Genomic DNA, 14790 nt, shown 5'->3' on the forward strand with positions numbered 1-14790 from the left:
GTCTTTCCTCACCCATCTCCCCCCCCCCCGGCCTCTCTCTCTCTCTCTCTCTCTCTTTCTCTCTCTCACCTTTTTCCATCTCTATTATTCTTTCTATACATTTCATAATCTTCGTTTTCACCTCTTCCACTTCTACGTATACTTCTCCATATCTGAAACTTTTCATCCTCTCTTTCCCGGTCTTTTTTTTTTTTCTTTTTCCTTCCAATTTTCTCCCTCTGTCCCTCTCCACTTTTATACTCCCCGTTTCACTTCTTCCACCCACATCGCTTTATCAGTCGTTCTCTTCCATTTTGCTTCCCCTCCTCTATTCTTTCTCTGGTCTCACTGTCCCTTTCATCTCCCTTTTCTTTCATTTTCAGTTCATCTTTCTCCTTCATTTTCCTCTCATTTTCATGTCTTTACTCCTATATATCGTTAAATTAACAGATATTTTGTTTCTCTGAGCGTTATTTTCTATCTTGTCTCCGCCCTCCCAGGCTCCTATGACTCACACTTAGCTGAGCAAAGTCTGGTGTTGGCTGCCGTAAAACATCTGAGTTGTCTCGACCATGCGAAGGCTAATCATTTCAGTATTGACACTCCTAAGCTCTAATGAGTTACTTGCAGATAAATAAAATCCTCCTCCGTTAGATGGAAGAGAGTACCAAAGTTTTCCCGATCATGAAAGGGTCAACATTTATTTCAGTTTTTGCATTTCCTCATCTCCTATATTCTTTTGACACATGGCAGCATCTCTAGGTTCGGCTTTGTTCGTCTGTATCTTCCTATTGATTTTCGGACGTGCATTACTTCACTCTCATTGATTTTAAATCCTTTTCTGAAGCCACACCACACCATACCACCCTCACACCAGACCAAACCAAATCTTCCTTCCACACCACCCTACACCAAGAGCATTAACCGATGGGCCCAGCAGCTTCCCTATCTACTTTTTTGTACCTTTTTGTACCTGTCTTTTAATAACTTCATCAATCCACCTACATCAGTAATGAAGGAAACAGTCCAAGCAGGTATTCAAAATGGACGGTAGACAATAATGCAGAAGTGATGACATGTGAAGGCTTTTGGCATCTGAGAGAACTGCTGGACCTCAAGTCTATGCCCAGAGTCGGCCTCTGCGGTAGAGGACAGCCTCACTCACCCTACGACTCCACCCACAGAGGCTCTCCCTGCAAGACTCCGGGCACCAACTCTTCCCATTCCAAGTATCTCCCGGCAGGAACGATCAACTTGCTTCAGCCATAAGCTTTGCTGTTTCCCCCCCTGGTCTTTTCAATCCAGGTTGACTCTATCAGACAACACTCTATGGGAAGGATAATCGTATGGATACGTGCCACGTGCCCATACACCAGAAGCTGACGTTCATGTATGTTTATGATAAACCAGCAATATCAGCAAAGTCAAGGTCAGAAACCATAATAGTTCCAGTAATTCCAACCCACAGCCGTGCAGTTAAGGGGTTAATGACGGTATATCTAACATTTCCAGAATAAAATCTCTCTCCTATGCTGGGCACAATCGTCTGGAGGCATCGGGAATGAAACAAAAATGAGGTCCCCGGCATGAAGGAGTCATGTGTGTGTTACTATTGCATATCGATTGGGTGTAAGTTTTAGGTTTATTCTAAATGGCTTTGAGGAGTTCGTAACACCTCTTCCTTAGCGCTTTATTCTGCATCTTATACATCCATAACCCCAAGTATGTTACTGATGTTATGTCAATATTTAAACGATATAAATGACAAAAAGATAAGCTTCCTAGATAAACCACTAAGGACGAGGTGAAGCGTCCTAGGTAGCTTTATCGCACGTCTTCCTCACTTGTATATTTCTACAGTTTCCACGTTAATATTCTCACGTAATTTATTGGTAAAAACTACGTCGATATTAAAACTATAGCACAGGAGAATATTCAGGGGTAATACGCTAAACATGAGAACACAAGCCGTCGGTGTAAAGTGTCGCTCAGTATGTCTCCGCCAAGCCTTGTGTACAGACTCGCCAAACAACCTCCACGACCTAGCTGACCTAATCATTTCATCGTCCTTTCATATTGTACCACTGATAAGTTTGGTCTAAATCCGTCGAGGGGTTCAGGAGATATCGCACCCACACCCATATGACCTTGTTCTTTAACCCCTTGACCTTGCTGGCCTAATCATTTCATCGTCTCTTCATACTGTATCATTGGCTAAAGTTTGGTCAAAATCCATCGAGGGGTTCAGGAGACATCGCACCCACAAGCAAAAACTAAGTCGACACCATATGACTTTCACCCCTGACCCCTTGACCTAGCTGACCTAATCAGTCCATCGTCCCTAGATACTGCATCACTGACAAAAGTTTGGTGGAAATCCGTCGCCGGGTTCAGGAGATATCGCTCCCACAAGAGTGTTACGGACGCACGGACCCACGCACGCAAGCACCAATTCATGCACGTACAAACGGAAACACCAATCGCTTTATGCCTCCGCCTACCTAAAGGAAAAGGTAGTCCAAGGCCTCCTATGCAAGCCAAAATTACGAAAACGTGCCAAGAAAGTTCCTATGCCGCGTACACTCAGCAACATGTGCAACTAAGCTCCGTATTCTCGTAGGTTAAGGAGCTCCATAACACTATTTCCTAAGCGACATATTTTGCTTATTACACCTTACTGACCTTATCCGTGTTACATGAATCATCCTAAAATCGCCATACACTGCAAAGACATCGCACAAAAGGATATTAACCAGCCATAGCCAAAAATAAATCACTGAGGGAGCCTCCTTACCCTACGAAAATACTGCACAGGTCCACGTCTGCTACATAATCCAGAATACTCTCGTCAGCACACACACCCCAACACACACCTGTCGCCTTGAAAACTAACATTAGCTTCTGCACTTAAGCTGGGAGCAGGGCAGTGTAATGGCGAGGGACAGGGCGACATGGAGATGATTTGTTTGTGGCCATCCCTTACGGGATTAAGGCGTCTGGCAGTATACAGATGGACAGACATAAGTTTCAACCTTGTGTCCGCTAGTTACCCCACCGGCCACAAAATTTTTTAGTGGGGATTTTCACGCTAATCAACTCTCAGGCGGGGGACTGGGGGAAGTGTGAGAAATTAAGGGAGGAGGGGAGGGGAGGGAAGGGGGAGGAGGGGAAAAGGAGGAGGATGAGAGGGGGAAGGAGGAAGATGGGAGAGTTAGGAGGAAGATTGGAGGGGGAGGAGGAAGAGGAGAGAAGAAGGAGGAAGATGGGTGGGGGAGGGAGAAAGATGGGATGGGGAAGAAGGAGTTAGGTGGGAGGAGGAAGTAGGAGGAGGATGGGAGGGGGGAGGAGAAGGAGGATGGGAGGGGAAAGGAGAAGGAGGATGGGAGGGGGAAGGAGAAGGAGGATGGGAGGGGGAAGGAGAAGGAGGATGGGAGGGGAAAGGAGAAGGAGGATGGGAGGGGGAAGGAGGAGGAGGATGGGAGGGGGGAGAAGAAGGAGAATGGGAGGAGGAGGTAGGAGGAGGATGGGAGGGGAAAGGAGGAGGAGGATGGGAGGGGGAAGGAGAAGGAGGATGGGAGGGGGAAGGAGAAGGAGGATGGGAGGGGGAAGGAGAAGGAGGATGGGAGGGGGAAGGAGAAGGAGGATGGGAGGGGGAAGGAGAAGGAGGATGGGAGGGGGAGGGGGAAGGAGGAGGAGGATGGGAGGGGGAAGGAGGAGGAGGATGGGAGGGGGAAGGAGGAGGAGGATGGGAGGGGGACGAGGGGGAAGATGGGAGGGGGACGAGGAGGAAGATGGGAGGGGGAGGAGGAGGAAGATGGGAGGGGGAGGAGGAGGAGGATGGGAGGGGGAGGAGGAGGAGGATGGGAGGGGGAGGAGGAGGAAGAGGAAGATGGGAGGGGGAGGAGGAGGAGAAGGAAGATGGGAGGGGGAGGAGAAGGAAGATGGGAGGGGGAAGGAGGAGGAAGATGGGAGGGGGAGGAGAGAGGAAAATGGGAGAGGGAAGGAGGAGGAAGACGAGAGGGGGAGGAGGAGGAAGACGGGAGAGGGAGGAGAAGGAGGATGGGAGGGGGAGGGGGGGGATGGGAGAAGGACGAGGAGAAATTAGAGGGCTGAAGGATGGGATGGGAGGGGAGGGGAAGGGAGGAGATGAGGGGAGGGAATAATGAAGTGATGGGGAGGAGGGAGATATTACGGGAGGGAGGTAATTAGGGCGTGGCCTAATTTACAAGTTAATTACTAGATGTACGATGAGACTTATTACCTGGCTGGCCGATGTGTGTGTGTGTGTGTGTGTGTGTGTGTGTGTGTGTGTGTGTGTGTGTGTGAGGGGATGGGAGTATGGCGCATAAGTGTTAGGCTTGACGTTATGAAATCTGACTTGGAAGCAGTAACACACTTTCATTAATAAATAATACCAGATAATTGAGGTCAATGCTGTTCTTACATCAGGGACGAATCAAGGTCTACCGCCTTTTTTTTTTTTTTTTTTTTTTTTTTTTTTTTTTTTTTAGTACACCACTTCAGCCCGAGGATGTCTTTGTTATATCTGGACTATTCTACTCCGTTTGAGAGAGAGAGAGAGAGAGAGAGACTAGAGGCGCAACTTCCAGGGTCATATGGAGCCGGCCGTTTATGAGAGCTTCTGACTGGAGGTCCGTCTTACACTTGAATGAAATCCTCAGGAATTAGCACGAATAATATGAAAGCTACATCCTCACATGGATACGATTAATTCTTAAGATGACGCGAAGCCACTTTTTTGAGTGAAGAAAATCGTTTGGGGCAGCAAGTATGAAATAACTTGTATTTATGTCAAATTAGATGGTAAAGCTACAGCAGTGGCCTACACAAAGGGCTTACATTACGGGAACATTAGACTGCCACTTCGGAAAATCATAAGGTATTCACGAATGAATTAAATCTCGAAGTGTTTCCAAAAGCCTACCACACTATAAGCTTCAGTTATCGTTAATCAATTATGTATATTACGATGTGACCTGAGAAGGGCATTGTGGAGGAATAAATTCATTGCTTTGTAGGTGTGTCAAAGCAGATGTAAACAACGCCATAACATTCTCGAACCAGACACGGCACTGCCCAAGTCAATCGCGTTTTTAAGTGAACGGAATATGAAAAAAATAAATAAATAAATACATCTAATGACATTTAGAAATTCAAATTACCAAAATTAAGAAAAACTGTACATTTTATCAGAAATTGTAAAGACTACTTCATTTAATGCATATGTATGTAGGTATGTACACATGTATGTTACAGGGAATTTGTGTAACCAGTGAATTCATGAAATCCTTAGTGAATTCGTGAAGTGAGTTTAAACTGGGATGGGTTAATTTAGGTTAGGTTAATTTATGCTGTGGTTAGGTTTGGCTGCGATAAGCTAGGTAATGATTAGGCTATGTTAGGCTAGGGTAGGTTGAAATGAATGCTAAGTTATGTTAAGCGTTCATCTAAATTAACCTATCCAAACTAACCTAAACATAACCTTGATTATCCCAGCCTAACCTAACCGCAGCATAAATTATCCTAACCTAAATTAACCCATCCCGGTTTAAACTCATTTCACGAATTCACAGGGGATTTCCTGATATCACTGGTTACACAAATTCCCTGTAACATACACTACATTACATACACGTACACACTACATACACAAAAACTGCACACACATTCACTATATACACTACGTATGAATGTATGTATATATACGCATACACTACGTATGTACATATACACATTAAAATAAATGAGAGAGAGAGAGAGAGAGAGAGAGAGAGAGAGAGAGAGAGAATCATTATTCTGAATAAAAACACAACAATGACGTACTTTTCCATTTCACTGCTATTTCCAGACGATTTTCCTCGGCTTAGGAGAGCCACCTAGCGATGAAGAGGTTAATGAAGGTTGTTTTCAACTACAGTTCCAAAAGCCTCTAATGACCATAATAAAATCGTCTAATGATACATAATTTAAATGGAAAAGACATCATCGCAGCAAATAGGTCACATGATCCACAAGACTCACCCCAAGATGGCCGGACTTTTCAATGCCAGCAGAGGTAATCCCCGGCCAAATTTTCTCCATGTATAATTCATTCCTCTCGTATGTCTGTAGCTACCCTCACCAGCATAATAATCCTGGGAAGGCCCTTTGGAGTCCAACTAGGTAATGTCCGGGAGAAATAGGAGGCACTTTACGAAGAGTCACACGCACACGCACACACGCCATTACAGTTTCAACTCGAGGGACGCAGAACAGTGGGTCCTGGGAGGAGGGGAGAGCACGGAATCATGGGTAACCACACGATGGTTAAACATTACAACATTCTCTTATTTTGCAGACCTGTGGGACGGCTCACTGCATTATTAGCACAATAGTACAAACAACCATGGAAATATATGGTAAATACTAAATAAATGCGAGTAGATCGGTGTGAAGTGGTGAGAGAGAACGGAGAAAACGAGAGCAAGAGGTGAGGGAAGACTCGGAGGAGACGACAAAACAAGTTACCAAATGCGAGTTTCTATACGATATTTTTGTTTACAAAAGTTATACGAGGTTTCATTCATTAGCAGCACTAAAATAATACAGAGAATCTAACACCTGCACATTAATTTTGATTATATAAGGCAAAGAAGATAAATGCGAATAGATATGACTCTGAGCTGTCTCGCTACGGTGAAGTGACAGGATGCAAGAAACCAAGTGAGTTTAAATTCTGACATTCCTTTGCAATACTATGGCTAAACAAAGGCTCATGATATCACAAACAGCAACAATATTACACATACAACCTACCAAATGTGTATTTGCCGTGGAAATGTGTGATGACGACGAAGTAAATGGAAGATATATGGCTGTGACTGAGATGATTCGGTGCTTCGGATCTACCAACCACGGCACGCTCTGGCCTCGGGTATCGCCAGCCCACCACCACCACACCACCACCATCACTTAACTGCATCTCTCTCTCTCTCTCTCTCTCTCTCTCTCTCTCTCTCTCTCTCTCTCTCTCTCTCGTAGGCCTGCCTTTTAATATTTCTGATAGTCATTCATTCTCTCTCTCTCTCTCTCTCTCTCTCTCTCTCTCTCTCTCTCTCTCAAAGGCAAAAGAATGATGGGCTACGTTCTGTACGAAGGATGTCAACAGATAACTGCTACAATATAACAAAAAACATTCACTCTCTCTTTCTCTCTCACGGGACATATTAATTTTTCAATATTTTACCATCGTACGGAAATACTCAGCCCTTTCAATCCAGTGATGTATTTTTAGGTTTATTTTCCTGCTACCAAACCACTGCATTTAAGTATAGAGAAACTTTCCTACCTCCAAGGAATAAATATTGCCTTCATTTTCCCCTTAAACGATACACAAAATCAGTGAAGAAAATTGTCTGGAGGAAGGAAAAAAAAAATTGTAATTAAGTAAAATCACTAAATAACTTTGAACATAACATGAGTAAAGAAAATAAGTCACTGGATTCAATGCGTTATGTACAACAGTTAACTTTCCTATACTGTAGTTTCCAGTTAGCACTATATCTAACCCCTTCAACATGATTTCCTGGAGCTAAATGCAATAAAAATACTGTGATTTAAACGCTCTTTCCACAAGGTAAATATATTAGACTGGCGGAGCTAAGAATATAGTAGTTATTGTTATCGTTTACTCAGAAAACTCAAACAAAATAATCTACTGCAAGGAAAAAAATATTGAAAATATAATCAATTCAAAAAAGAATATTTTAATTTAGTGGCAGAGATTAAAATAAAAACGTTTTCCTTTTCTAAAATGTAATTATAATTGGTGCGAGGAAAAATTAATACGAAAAAAATACATTTCCAAAATCCAAAAATTATAATCTGACGGTAACACGAGTCAAAAAGGAAATTATGTTACTCTAATGAAAGGATAATGAAAACTTTAACCCCTTCATTACGAAAGGTCTTGGCAAGGTAGATACAACCGTGTGACTGGACCGCCAATGACATGCAAAGGAAATCATTGTATTATATGTGTCAGAGGAGACCGGCCACCTGCTTCACTGCCAGAGGTGTGTCCTAAACATAAGATCATTTAGAGGTAGCCACATCCCCTAAGACTTCTATTCTCTCCAACACTCTCTTCTCTCCTCCCTCCCAATTTTTCTCTCCTGCCCTCCCCATCTCTTTTAACGTGCCTTACTACACCTCTCTTTTTCTCCTCACCCCTCTCTTCTTTCCTCTCTCCCCATCTCCCTCTACTTCTTTCCCCACACTTTTTATTTTTCTCCCCATCCCTCTCTTCTTTCCCCCTTCCCCATCCCTCTCTACTTCGCTCCCCACACCTCTCTTCCTCCCTTCCCATTACTCTCTCCTCCATCCACCTCAATCCCTCTACTTCTCTACCTCCTTTCTTTTCCATATCCCTCTGTACTCCCCTCTCCACCTCTTCTCCCCTCTTCCGCACTCACTCCTCCTCTTTTCTCCTTCCCCCCCAACCACACTCCTCTTTATTTCCTCCCTCCTCTCTTTTCTGCTTATTCCACCTTTCCCATGAAGGAAGAGAGAGGGAGGGAGGGAGCGAGAGATGGGGACAGTAGGGGGGAGGGGGGAATTGGTATTGTCCATTGTCCTGGGTTAATATTTCCCCCTCGGACTTTGGTTTGTGGGGAGGGTTATGCCTTTATTTCTCTCTCTCTCTCTCTCTCTCTCTCTCTCTCTCTCTCTCTCTCTCTCTCTCTCTCTCTCTCTCTCTCTCTCTCTCTTCCCCCATTTCTGGCCACTATGCGAGTCATCTCTATACATACATACATATATTTCTGGAGTGCTCCAGGGTCAATGGCACAGCATCACCTGGGGCTCGAATCCTGGCGCGGGATGGGAGAGGGAGGCTTGGAGATGCTGGAGATGAGTTGGAGATGAGGGAGATAGGAGAAAAAAATGGGAGGAATGAATGGGACAAAAATAAAATGATGGAAAAGAAAGAAAGAAAGGAAAGATAAAGTGACATGATAAGGTAATAGAATGCAAAAAGGAAAGAACATGAAAAATATTGGCATGAAATGAGTGAAAGAAGAAATGGAGAAAGTGAGAAAAAAAGAAAAGGGAAGAAAAGAGAGAAGGAAGTGAGGTTTGGAGGTGATGGAGATGAGAAAGGAGATGGGGAAAGAGAGGAATGAAGGAGGAAGGAAATGAGAAAGGGTGAGGAAAGAAAAGGATGGAAGAGAAGGAGGAAGAGAAAGGAATGAAAAAGAAGGAAGAGCAGGAGGAAGAGAGGTCTGAAACAGTACGAAGAAACAGAACTGTATGAGAGACGAGACAAAATTAAGGGGAAAAATGTAGGGTAGGGAAATGGAGGAATGGGAAGAGAGACAATGAGAAAGGAAAGATGACAAAAAAGGAGACCAGCGTTTTGAGAGGTGGGATTAGAGGATGGAAAAGTGAGAGAGAGAGAGAGAGAGAGAGAGAGAGAGAGAGAGAGAGAGAGAGAGAGAGAGAGAATATATCCAGAGCATCTACATAAAGTGCCTAGAGAGAAAACTGAACAAGAAAAATAAACATAAAATAGCGGTAGGTTGGCCAATGAAAGCAATGGTAAAAGGCAAGAGCAGAAACCATGGAAGGAATCTGATCTGTAAATGATGAAGGAGTAGAAGTTAAACCACTCTGCAGGAAACGAGAAGAGACAGCAGATAAACAGATAAACAGGAGGCTGAAAGAGGTAACTGTATTAAAAGATAGGAGCACTGAACGTCGTGGGAGTAGCAGAGGTAAATTTTTAAGTAGCAGTAGTAAAATAAATCAGCAAGCAACCTGTAGCGGGAGGAAATAGCAGGAAGAAAACGGGAGGCTGGAAGAGATAACTATATATATATATATATATATATATATATATATATATATATATATATATAAATGCAGACTAATTGACCGTCGTGTGAGCCGTAGAGATAAATTTTGAAGAAGCAGAAGTAAAATCATTCAGTAGGCAACCTATAGCTGGAGGAAACAGTAGAAGAACATGGGAGGACACAGTAGAAGAAAACGGGATGCTGGGAGAGGTAACTATGGTGAAATGAAAAAAAAAAAAAAAAAACCGTCGTGTGAGGCGTTGAGATAAATTCTGAAACAGCGAAAGTAAAATAATTCAGTAAGGCAACCTGTAGCGGAAGGAAACAGTGGAAGAAAACGGGATGCAGGGAGAGGTAACTATGGTAAACAAGGGGACGTGCTCACTGACCGTCGTGTGAGTCGTAGAGATAAATTTTGAAGCAGCGAAAGTAAAATAATTCAGTAGGCAACCAGCAGCAGGAAGAAACAGCAGGGAAAAAAAGGGAGGCTGGAAGAAGTAACTATAGAAAAAAAATGCAGACTAATTGACCGTCGTGTGAGTCGTAGAGGTAAATTTTGAAGTAGCAGTAGCAAAATCATTCAGTAGGCAACCTGTGGCGGGAGGAAACAGTAGAAGAACATGGGAGGAAATGAAATTAAAAAAAAAAAAAAAAAAAAGCATACTGACCGTCGTGTGGTGGTAGAGATAAATTTTGACGCAGCGAAAGTAAAATAATTCAGTAAGGAAGCAGTAGGGTAAGGAAACGGTGGAAGAAAATGGGATGCTGCGAGAGGTAACTATGGTAAACAAGAGGACGTGCTCACTGACCGTCATGGGAGTCGTAGAGGTATATGATGTGATCCCAGCAGTAGTGGTGGATGAGGTCAATGATGGCCTGGTGGTACTCGGGTCTCATTGTGGTGGCGTAGTCCATCAGGCCAGACGACGGGTTCGGTACCTGTACGCCAGAGAAACAGGAGATATTTATTCTGTTTCGATGTATACCGTATTTTCTGTTGACCTCACCATTATATTATTTTTGTCTCGAATATCTATCTATCTATATCTATCTATGTCTACCTATGTCTATATCTATCTTTTGTCTATGTCTATCTAGTTGTCTATCTATCTATCTACCTTCTTATATTATTTTGGTCACACTCTGGTATCTGTAGGAAACCAGATGAAGAGGTGGATAAACATTCTCTCTCTCTCTCTCACACACACACAGGAAAACTTCCAAGCAAGCAAGCCTGGGAAACAGTGCATTCACCTGGATTGAAATATCTGATTAACTGCGTAATCACACCACAAAGTCCCTGACTCATATATTCACGCCAAAAGCAACGTGGGAATTTGCAGCTGGTGAACGTGCGTGTGCGGGATGGAAAAATATATATGTTTTTTTGCTGTCAGAAAACCATGTCCGGATTTGTCTACGGGCAGCTACTCCCCCTCCCCCTCTTCTCTCTCTCAGGTTTTCCCCTTCCCTACTCCTCCCTCCCCTCCATCCCCTTCCTTCCTTTCACCCTGGTATCTTTCCCGTCCCTCCTCCCTTTCTATCTTCCTCCATTACTGTTTATCCAAACATCGACAGAAGGGGAATCTAATCCAGAGCTTCAGGATATTTAAGGGCTCTGATAATATAAGCATAAATAATCTCTTCACGTTTGCCCTGGATACGCCAACAAGTGGACAAAACATACATCTATCAGGAAAAAGAGTTAGCCAGGACATTACCAAATATTTCCTCTGTAACGATATTATCAGTGTCCGTAACAGGCTCCCGGAAAGTGATAAGGACAGCACAACCACAAATACGTTCAAAAGAAAGCTAGATATTTGTTTGTCAGCTATCGGCGTTGGCTAAGGAAAATTTGGGTGTCAAGTAGGGGACTCCTCCTGGACCATCCTCAGAGGCGGTAGGATTGGCTGTCCACCCTTGTACTTGGGACAGTACTTAGCATATCACAGGAACACAGAGCCATACTAGGAGGGTTCGCGTTTCCTTGTTTCCTTATTAGTTTAAATAAATAAAAAAATGTGTAGAGAGAACATGTATATTTTGGAGTTTCATATCCTTTGAAACTTCCTTCAGGTTTATTAATCCTATAAGGTGCTATTTCAGTCTTTTTCCTGCACGACGTATTGCTGGGGGGGGGGGGGGTGAGAGGGGGGGAGAAAGCCTAGTACTGTACTATCCTTTTCTTATAATCCTATGACTTAGGTTAAGCATTACCTTTTAAAGACGGACCACCTCGCTGGTACCGTATGGTCTGTGTGGCTGTTTATGTAACTATCATTAACTCCATGTAACTCCTTTCTCTCCCTCCTCCTCTCTTTCCAAATCTGCTTTCTCCCCTTTCTTCCATTCCCTTTTTCTGAAGCCCCTCGCTATCTTCTCCCCTCCCTTTTCCCTACCCTTACTCTCTTCTCTTTTTCTTTCCCTTCGTCTCCCATCTATGTCCCCCTCGACCAGTCAGCACACTCTCCCATCCTACCTCACCATTCCTCTCCCTCACTTCCCAATGCCTGTCCCCTCCTCTCCCTCCTACTTTCCTTCCCTCACCCTGTTCTCCTCCTTTCTCATCTCCCTTAGTTCTTTCCCCTTCTCTCCCGCTTCACCCCCCCCCCTCTCCTCCACTCTCTCTCCTCCTCCTGTTCCCTCTCATCCTTCTCTTTCCCAGTCTCCACTTCGTTCTCTTCATCCTCCCTCCCTCTTCCTCTCTCCTCCCTCATCTCCTCTCCTCCTGTCTCTCCCCTTCTATGCACTGAATCATCACTCTCTCCTCCCACCCTTTTCACATACTGCTTTCATTGCTCTCCCCCTTCCTTCCTCTACCTCCCTTATCCTTCCTCTTTCTCCTCTTCCCCTTCTCCCATCCTCAATCCCCCACCCCCTCCTTCCCCTCCCTCCTCCACTTACCACACCACTACACCATCAACAGTACCAAAAAAAAAAAAAAAAAAAAAAAAAAAAAAGTGTGGAGGAAAATCAAAAGTAAAGAAATATCAGCCAATATTACAATTACATGAGAAAAATAGGCATTGGTTATGAATATGTAATCAAACTTTTGTTCCCTGGTTGAACGCTATGCCATGTATTTTGAAGTAATGTCAATACTCTCACTACCATCACGTACTTTCATTATTCATTCCTGCTGCTTCTAGATAGTTTTCCTTGACTTTAACATCAAAGTCCGCATTCTCGTGGGTTAAGGAGGTTCACTAGCACCTTTTCCTAAGCGAATTATTTTAATTACACCTTTCTGTCCTCTTCTGTGTTACATAAATCATTACAATATCGCCACACTATTCATAAAAAAACTTATGAAAGGGTATTAATCATCCATATCCAAGAATAAATCGCTCAGGAGGAGGTGTCAGGGCGCTTCTTTAACTGACGAGAATACGAACCTAGGAGTCACATAGTCTTCATTAACCCCTTCAGTACGGGAGGCCTTCATCACCAGAGTAAAAAAAAAAAAAAAAAAAAAAAAGATCGTCATCGCATTCAAGGGATTTCACTACGATGCCCTACTTTTATGTTCTTGTTATTGTTGCTGCAGCCAGACGATTTTATCCAGCTGACGAGTACTGCCAAAAGGCTTACACAAGGCTTCATCTAATCCTTCCAGTTAGAAAAGTCTATCCTGAGTAAAATCGTCTGACGGTACTAAGATTACAGCGCAAAACATGACCTGGGACTCAAGGGGCTAAGGTGCCTCGTGATTTACAGGTGCTTTCACAGGTGCAGGTTAATTACTTCACAACGATGACGTGTATTACTTTATTATTTTCATCTTCAAACGATTTTATGTAATTTAAGAGTCTCTGGAAGTCAAAGGGTTAATGAAGGCTATATTTAACCTCTTCGGTTTTTACAGTATGCAAAATTAATATAATCGTCTGGTAGGAAATAAATGAGGCGCTCACCAACCACTCACTTGATGTAGTGCTGTTCTCGGGTGTCTGCTCTCTCCTCTTCTCCATCCTTCCTTCCTTCCATCCTCTTCTGTCTTTCCTTCATTCTTTCCTTGTCCTACTGCCTACGGGTGACTTTACGCTCCTTCTTCTGTCTTTCTTTCCTTCATTCTTTACTCTTCCTTCTGCCTTTGGGTGACTCTACACTGAGTGACAAGCTAAATGGTTTCCTGTACACCAGGAAACCATTTACTACGCTGGGTGTTAACCATATAGCCAAATTTTGGCGCCTGATGGTTTAGTGGGTAATTAAGGCGCTCCAATCGGATTGAGGGTGGTTGGGGTTTATTACTCACGTAATGCCACTGGCGGATGAGTGAGGCTGGCCACTCTCATCTTAAATGTCAGGACCAACTCGCCTAGCCCCGGGCTCCTATGCTCCCCGCGGGGCAACGTAGGATTGGATGATGGATGGATGGATGGACGGAAAATAAATATGAAGATTATAAATTATCAGAGTTAAGAACTGAAATTTGATGTATACTTTTTGTTTGCAATTTGTTTACCTGCTTCACTATTCTTGGCAAGTACATTTTGCTTACTAATACTTTTTCATATTTACAAATTTGTCAGCTTCTGTGTTCGTAACTTTAGCTGTTTAATAAAGTCAACTGAATGATCTTTGTACCTTTAAATAAATAATCTTTTAATGTGTGTGTGTGTGTGTGTGTGTGTGTGTGTGAGAGAGAGAGAGAGAGAGGGGGGGGGACCAATGCATGAGCTTAAGGCTCTGATAAAAAATAAAAATAAAATAAATATCGGTGGCGGAATGTTGCTCTCTGTTATTAATGTCCTCAATATAGCCTCATTAATTTTGATTTCAATAAACAAGCGAGGCACAATGGCATATTTATCAGATTCACAGAGATATATAAAACAAACAGCCCATCAGTTGACCCGGTAAAATTATCCTTCTGTGAACCCGTCTGATGTCACAACAGGTTCAAGGTTTAGATTTCATAGGCTGATCCTTTTGTCAGGGTTGGAGCTGG

At 43.4% G+C, this 14790-nt stretch overlaps 1 protein-coding gene across 1 annotated transcript in view; it reads right to left on the bottom strand.

The window, feature by feature from the left end:
* Positions 1-14790, bottom strand: part of LOC145396382 (glutamate receptor 1-like) — a 363216-nt gene that overhangs the window by 267988 nt on the left and 80438 nt on the right. Inside the window, exon 3 of the mRNA XM_080269805.1 lies at positions 10643-10772. Coding sequence (XP_080125931.1) covers positions 10643-10772 — 130 coding nt within the window. The remainder of the gene's footprint in view (positions 1-10642; positions 10773-14790) is intronic.

The sequence above is a fragment of the Coenobita brevimanus genome, chromosome 1, assembly GCF_032717465.1.
Source record: "Coenobita brevimanus isolate Jiangsu-jjx chromosome 1, ASM3271746v2, whole genome shotgun sequence".
NCBI classification, from domain to species: domain Eukaryota; kingdom Metazoa; phylum Arthropoda; class Malacostraca; order Decapoda; family Coenobitidae; genus Coenobita; species Coenobita brevimanus.